At 32.9% G+C, this 8,647-nt stretch overlaps 1 protein-coding gene across 1 annotated transcript; it reads left to right on the plus strand.

Moving 5' to 3' along the window:
- The first annotated feature begins 4,548 nt into the window (after window positions 1-4,548).
- LOC105787995 (beta-fructofuranosidase, insoluble isoenzyme CWINV1) lies at window positions 4,549-7,236 on the plus strand. Its single transcript, XM_052625751.1, has 6 exons — window positions 4,549-4,910; window positions 4,997-5,859; window positions 5,936-6,094; window positions 6,181-6,419; window positions 6,514-6,601; window positions 6,890-7,236. The coding sequence occupies exons 2-6, from the start codon at window positions 5,002-5,004 to the stop codon at window positions 7,067-7,069; spliced, it is 1,524 nt and encodes a 507-aa protein (XP_052481711.1). The 5' UTR covers window positions 4,549-4,910; window positions 4,997-5,001; the 3' UTR covers window positions 7,070-7,236.
- Window positions 7,237-8,647: the final 1,411 nt, after the last annotated feature.

The raw sequence follows: 8,647 nt of genomic DNA on the forward strand, positions 1-8,647 counted from the left end.
AACAGAATCAAAAATGAAGGTACGAGATAGTTGGACCTAGTTGCAACGATTTCAAAAACATAAAAATTACAAGAAACGAGTAAGAGAATCACTCACATAAAAGGAGATTGGTTTGGCTGATCTTCCTAGCTTAGAAAACCATAGACATTCGGTTAACAAGAAGAAAAATGAAGAACACTAATTAATTCTATTTGTTTTATTTTAATTTTAACCTAATCACAATTTTGCCGTTAAAATCACGTTAATTTATCATTTTAATTCCTTTTTGTAGTCCAACACTATCCGTTAGGGACTAATTGTTATATTTGTCCTTCCTCATGTAGTTAATAAGCTATTTAATCATTTAATTGAACTAATTACTAACTTTTTCACCTTTTTCAATTTAATCCTTTTCTTTAATTAACTATCAAAACGTTAATATTTCCGAACCAAATATTAATACGACTCTAATGACTTCATAAATATTCTAAAAACAATATTTACTAGTCTACACGACGAAAATTTGTGGCTCGAACCACTGTCCCGTCACTACTGAAAATCGGGCTGTTACATAAACAATATCTAATGCAAACAATTTAGGACACCTTTTATCCCTAACTTCAATATCAATCAGGATAAGGGAGTGATTAGGCCCAACCATAGGTAAATTTTGAACTAAAGAACTAGGAAAACTCTCGATCCATTGTAAGTTCAATAAATGACTGTCAATTCTTTCTTTAATAATCCCATCATCCCCTTTATTAAACTAGGAAAATCTTAATCCTTTATACCCCAAATAAAAAAAAATTAAACCTCTTCATCATCTCCCTAAAACACCTAATCTTCTTATCATCCCTAATTTTTCTACCTTTTTTCATGATGATATAGTATATCATTGAAGTCACCCACACATATCCAAGGACCCATAATACCATGAGATTGCTCTTCTATTAGCCTCCAAACAACACTCATTTCTCCAAAATCAGTTGGCCCATAAATCCAAAGCACTCTAAACCTATACCCTTGTTCTCTATCCACATATTTATCAAAATTTTATCATTTCCCAAGCACTTGACTAGAAAATCTCTCTACCACCACACAACCAATCCACCACTCAAACACACAAGATTAACATATTCAACATTCTTTATATGACACTGTTTCCTAGCCTCTTCTAACTTCTTATTTTTTGTCTCCATCAGAAAAATAAAATAGGGATCATACTTCCTACACATCTCCTTTAAGCTCTAAACTACCAGGGGCGACCTCATCCCTTGATAATTCCAAGATAAGAGCTTCATAACTCCCTAGTGACTATTAAAGACACTCACCAAAACCATCAAAATGCATTGTAACAACAATCTCCCACAACCAAATATTAGAATTTAGCATTTTAAGCTTGTTTCTCCTAATATTCCCTTTCTTTTTAACCCTTTTTTACATGTTTGCAAACCATACTACCGTCCTCAATTCCCCTAGTAAACCCTGACTTAATTATAACCCCACAATTTTCTTTATTATCTTCATAGTTAACCCAATTTCTAGCTTCAATTTTTCTCAATTTCTTCAAAGGCAACTCCTCATTACCCACCATTTTAAAAACATCTCTCTTCAAATATGTCTCCTAAAGCCCCTTAGCTAACACTTCATCAGCCATTCCTATCTCTTCCCCTCAAAGAACCTCATAATTTTCTTTAATTCCCATTTCCTTACAAGAATCATCTAAAGGTAGTTCCACATGATATTCTTTACCATTTTGCACACTCACTCCTTCCACAACTGTATGTTTCCATAGAAATTTCTCCTTTACACAAAAAGCAATATCAATACTTATCTCCTGAACATAAATGTCATAGACATTAATAACCATCACACTCCCCTTGGTTAAGATACTATCCAATCCACCACTTTCCTTTCCTACAACCTACCCCCCATCCTTCAACCCATCAATATAGTTACTAGACATACTTGTCCCAAACTTACCCCTAAAACCCATGAATTCATCACTACTCATCCTCCCTTTACCCCACATACCTATACTCTCCTATTTGTTTTTATCCCTAAACAAAACCCTTCTTTCAATCTCACTTCCCTCCCCTAAACCTAATTACCCCATCAAACCATCCTTACTATCCTTATTACCCACCATATCCTCCCAATCCTCACCAATATTACCAACCCTTCCACTCTCCCTACTAACCCTAATACTAGAAAAGTTGTCTCCCTTTAGTGGAGTCATTTTCAACTAAGGACCAAACGTCCTTACATGACCTTCCTCTCTATTTTTATCATTGTCATCTTCACAAAAATTTTGAATATGTCCCAACCTTCCGCAATCAAAGCAAAAATAAACAATATCATACTTTATAGTCGCCAAACCTTTGTCGTCCCATCTCTTGGAACCAAAAACCCAAGCACCAATGGATCATTCACATTCAACTCAACCTTGAAACAAAGAAAACTTCTACCTAACCTTTTTTCCCACATATTATCAGAGTCAATCTTAATAACCGAACTAATTTTACTTTTAAAAGTATTAGCATTGCCCATAGTCAACATTTCTAAGGGAAGAGCGTGTAGTTGTACCCAAATATTAACCTTAGAGAAATCAATCTCCTGAATCACCTTTTCAACCTCCCATTTTCGAAGAATCAAGTAGTACCCCATAACAGTCCAAGGGCCATTCTCAATAGTCGCCTCCATGACTCATTGATTTGTGATTTGAGAAAGAAAGACCACATCTATTATCACCCAGATCTCTAACTTCCTTAAGATGATTAGAAGACCACATACTTTGCTTCACTCATTGAAACTTCTCTTCTATTCAACACCTTAGATGCATGAATCTTACCAGTCAATGTAAATTGAGTAGCCTTATGTAGATCCCCTTTGGAGACCTCCAATTTAATCTTTAGTTCATCCATAACACCAAACTTTAATCACCCAAAACCAATCAACCCCAAAATAGGGATTGACAATAAAATGAATCCAGATCAATGGAGTATCTATATTTTACCTCCTAGTCAACGGTAAAAATTAAATCAGAATATTCAAGAAAGAAAATCAAAATAAAACCTAAAAACAAGAAAGGAAAGAAAAATCTTAGAAAAAAAAAACCTACAAATTGCCCATTTCATCCCTAAAAACTCTAGAAAACAATAAAAACCCCAAGAAAAAAAACTTACACAGTGACCATTTCTCTATAAACGAGAAACAAAGGAGAGAAAACAACTTGCAAAAAAAATGGAGAAACTTTTAAATTACAGATTTCAGCGACAAAACTGAATTAAGAAAGTAAATTTATCCAAAATTTCAAATTGGATTTAGATTTTGGAATTACCCTGTATTTTGATATCTTAATACTACTTGAAAATGTGAGATTATAAAATAACATAACTGTTTGAAATCCAAAGAATATAATTTTAGTTTAAAATATGAAATTACGAGAAACTCAAGCTCAATTAAAAATTATGCAGTCGTGTTTTCCATGCACCAAGGCAAAGATATCAACTTTAAGAAAAGAAAGAAAGACAAATATAAAAGTATTTATGTTAATTGGGAAGTTGATGGGTTGTCGATGTTATTTATCACGTGGAATACCCAGGCACCAAGGCAAGTGGCATTTATTTCGTACACAATCACGAGAAATAAATAGCCTTATCCCATAGAATTTTATGCAACCAAAAAAGCTGAAATTACTTTCATTTTAACTACAAACATTAACATAGTTTTATACTTACTTTTTAGATTGGAATCCTTTTCTTATTTGGGGTTAAGTTAATGTAAGAAATAAAATGAAAATATTAGGGAGTGCTATTCTTCTCTATATAAATCTTTTTTAGAAATTTTTAAAATAACGTCCAATAAATAATGAATATATAGTATAGCTTGAAACTAATTAATCATAATAATACATGAAATATTTACAATATTAAAATTAAAAAATAGATTAAATTGTGAGTAAACCAGATTAATAATACAAAATGTACTACAATTATTTATCATGACGTTGTCATGAATCGTGAGTTAGTGTCACGATATGGGTGAACCAAAATATTTTATATTTACAATTGAGTTAGATTTGTAAATCTTGTAATAGAATAAACTTGTCTCAATACTTTAAGGTATGCACCTCTTATTGTAGGAAGATTTGAAATGTGGGGTTTTGGCATTGGTATTTTTCTCAGCTGACCAAGACCAAAGATTGAACTAAATCTCCCACCATTGGTTTAGACATACACAAATTGATAATGTAATTGATTTTTGATCAAAATATGGATGCAATCTTTGAATCATATAGTCAACCGATGAAACAGTGAGTAGTGTAGAATGAGAATATTAAACGGAAATAAATTTCCACAATAATATTAGTCACAACTTGATGTCCTTTTTCTTATTTCTACATAAAATATAGTGTGGAAATGTCAGCAACTTCTTTCTTATTTCTCCCAACAAACCTTTTTGATGGAAGCTTTGAATTTTCTTTCTTTTATTATATTAAAAAAATATTAAAACTTATCCAAATTATGCATTTTCTCCTTCTATAAATATACCTTTGATAATTGAAGGCTTTAGTTCTCATCCACTTTTGCACAACATGGCTAACTCTTGTGTTGGGTTGTTTTTGTTCTTTGCTCTCTTTCTTAGCCATGGGATTGTGGAACTTGAAGCTTCACATCATGTTTACAGAAACCTTCAAACTGTTCAATCTGCCGCATCTACAGATCAACCTTACAGAACTGGCTTTCATTTTCAACCTCCCAAGAACTGGATAAATGGTATATACATACATGTCTAACTTTATTATATCATGTTCAAGTTTTGTCTTCTTTTTTTTTCTTTTTTTTTTTTATAAATTGTATGTCTAACTTTGTGTCTTCCGGTTCCATGTCATTTGGAAATGGCTGCCTCTTGATGAACAGATCCTAATGGTTAGTGCCTTATTCCTAGATTCATATGATATTTTTAGATAATATATTAAAAATGCCTAAATTACTGCTCTGCTAATTTTTTACAGGGGTTATGGTTTACAAGGGACTTTATCATCTATTCTACCAATACAATCCAAAAGGTGCAGTGTGGGGCAACATTGTCTGGGCTCACTCTACATCAAAAGATCTTGTGAATTGGACCCCTCATGAGCCAGCTATCTTTCCCTCCCAACCATCTGATATTAATGGTTGTTGGTCCGGTTCATCCACAATCCTCCCCGGGGGCAAACCAGCCATGCTTTACACCGGAATTGACACCAAAAACAGCCAAGTCCAGAATCTTGCCGTCCCCAAGAATCTATCCGATCCTTACCTCAGAGAATGGGTGAAGTCACCAAAGAACCCTTTGATGCAACCCACTGCCCAAAACCAGATTAATGCAAGTTCTTTCAGAGATCCCACCACTGCTTGGTTAGGCCCTGACAAGAAATGGAGGGTAATCATTGGAAGCAAGATTGACCGCCAGGGCTTAGTCATCCTTTACAAAAGCAAAGACTTTGTGAATTGGGTCCAAGCCCCTATGCCTTTGCATTCAGCTAAAGACACCGGGATGTGGGAATGCCCTGACTTTTACCCCGTTCCTGTCAGTGGCAAAAACGGTGTCGACACTTCTCTTAATGGTCCATATGTCAAGCATGTCCTTAAGATCAGCTTAGATGACACAAAGCATGATCTTTACACTATTGGCTCATATGATAGCTTGAAGGACATCTATATACCAGACAAGGGATCCGTAGAGAATGATTCAGGCTTGAGATATGATTATGGAAAATATTATGCTTCCAAGACATTCTTAGACAGTATCAAAAACAGGAGAATCTTATGCGGTTGGTTGAACGAATCATCCAGCGTCGCTGATGATATCAAGAAAGGATGGGCGGGAGTTCACGTAAGTTTTTTTTTTTCCTTTAACTTGATTTGCTGATAAATCTTGTATAAGATGTGATGAGACGTTGACTTTGCAGGCAATTCCTAGGCAAGTTTGGCTGGATAAATCTGGAAAACAATTGATACAGTGGCCGGTAGCAGAAATACAAAAGCTACGTACAAACCACGTAAGCTTACCCAGCAGATTGCTCAAGGGAGGATCGGTTGTTGAAGTTTCTGGGGTTACTGCTTCACAGGTAAAAGAAATAAATGCTAAAGTCAACATGTAAATTTCCTCCACAAACCCAATGTTTAATACTCTTTGAATTTCGTGTTGATACAGGCAGATGTTGACATTTCATACAAGATATCTGACTTTGAGAAAGCTGAAGTGTTAAACCCAAGCTGGACCAACCCACAGCTACTATGCAGCCAAAAGGGTGCATCAGTGAAAGGCGGTGTTGGTCCATTTGGGTTGCTAGTTTTAGCTTCAAAAGGCTTAACTGAGAACACGGCGGTCTTCTTTAGAATATTCAAAGGCCAAAACAAATACGTGGTGCTCATGTGCAGTGACCAAAGCAGGTCGGCCCCACCTACACACTCAACCATTTTCAAACCTTTTCAAATTGCACCCATGCTTGCCAAAACCTCAACTTCTCTGTTTTTGTGTCGACAGATCCTCCCTAAAAGCCAATGACAAGACCACCTATGGGGCTTTCTTGGATGTGGACCCTCTTCATCAAAGCTTGTCATTGAGGAGTTTGGTGAGTTCATTTATATTACTTATGTATATAGCAAACACTAAAGTACTTGAGCACTTTGTACTCTATCCGTAATTACACTTGTTCATGTCTGTTTCATTTAACAAATATGTATACGCCTATGGTGAAAGAGGTATGACAAATATGGCACTAGGCCCCCTATCATCATCAAGTGGAAAACTTGGGGACACCATTGTTGAAAAAAGGGATTGGACTTTTGCAGAACCCCAAACTTTCCGGGTTTGGAAAATGGGATCAGTTTTTGAAAATCAAATCACTTTTTTTTTACAGATTGATCATTCAATAGTAGAGAGCTTTGGTGGGGGTGGCAAAGCATGTATGTCAGCTAGAGTTTATCCCACATTGGCAATTAATAACGCAGCCCACTTGTATGTTTTCAACAATGGAAGTGAAGCCGTGGAGATTTCAAAGTTGAACGCTTGGAGCATGAAGAAAGCCATAATCAATTGAATTTCTTGGTTCCAGAAACTTATAGAGAGGATGATTTTATCTGAGACTACCCATCTATCACTTTTTTATGGATTTATTATTACAATAATTTCATATGCAGAAACTCATTCATGTTAACCCAAATCATTTTTACTTCAATTCTATATGCTTTTCTTTTTTCTTTACAATCATTGTTTTGAGTATGTTTATGAAACAAAAACCAACATGAAATAAATTTAAAAAAATAAACGATTACATATTATTTTTGATATTTATGAGGTGTAATTTACATATTTTACCATGATGGATCTTTCAAAAGAAAAAAAGAAAACATAATGCAACATTAAAAAAGCATTATTCAATTGCCAAACAAATTTTGTCGGGTTATTCATGTCAATTTAATTTATTCAATTCAAACTAGGCCCTCCAAAGATTCTTAAATCATAAAAATAACAAATTAATCCTAATCCATCTTCTTCAAATGAGGGCTAATTAACCTTTTCAAGGACCCATCTAAGAAATAAAAAATTTATACATTAATAATTTAAACCTATAATCACTCAACTTGGTCACCTAATTATGAAAAATTATAATTTAATCACTTAATTATTAGAAATTGATTTTTTAAGTTACTCGTCTATTAACTTGTTAAGGAAACATCAATGTAGGCGGTTAAGTTACTATTTCTCAAATATATTTGAGTAAATTATAACACTGCTCACTCAATTATTACTAAGTTTTCATTTTGGACATCCATCTATTAGAAGTTACAAAATCACTTACGGACCGATGACATGACACATTAACTCATTGGCTTAATAGCTATTCAGTCCCTGAACTTTAACTAAAATATCATGTTTGGTGCTATTAGATTTTTAACAGTAAATCAAAAAATTTATGAAATTATCAAAAAATTCTAAAAACAAATGTAAAAATATTCATCATTTATTTATTTTTGAAATTATAAAATATTTTTAAAATATAATTTTGTGAAAATAATTTTAAATTTTGACAAAATTCTAAAAGGTTCTTTTCTTTTCTTTTTTTAAATGCCTCACATTGTCTTGCTGCACAACTTTATATTATATTATTATCATTTCTTTTCTTTTCTTGATTTTCTACTCATTTTTGTTGTTGTTGGTTCTCATTTTTTCAAGATATTTAATCTAAAATGAATAATTAATCTAAAATTGTAAAATATTTTAATTATATTATTTAATTATCGATGTAATATTTATAAAGTCTTTTATTATTAAAATTGTTAATTTAACTGTTAATTGAGACACCACATCTTATATGATATAATTTAAAATGAAAATTTAAAGAAAAATATTGTAAAAACGAATATTATATATAAAAAAACTTGATTTTGATATTTTGAAACTTTTACGAAACTATCATTCACTCTCTCTTCTTCTTCTTCTTCTTTTTACTTTATTTTTAGTTTTAATTTTAAAAGTTATGCGATAGTATTTTTTTATTTTCGTTTTAAATCATATGACATAAGGGTTTAAGTGTCATTTCATGGTTAAATTAAGGGTTCCAATAATGGAAGGAATTAGAATATTTTAAAGTTAAAGGGATCAATTTAGGGATGTA

This window comes from Gossypium raimondii, chromosome 2 (assembly GCF_025698545.1).
Source record: "Gossypium raimondii isolate GPD5lz chromosome 2, ASM2569854v1, whole genome shotgun sequence".
Classification (NCBI taxonomy): domain Eukaryota; kingdom Viridiplantae; phylum Streptophyta; class Magnoliopsida; order Malvales; family Malvaceae; genus Gossypium; species Gossypium raimondii.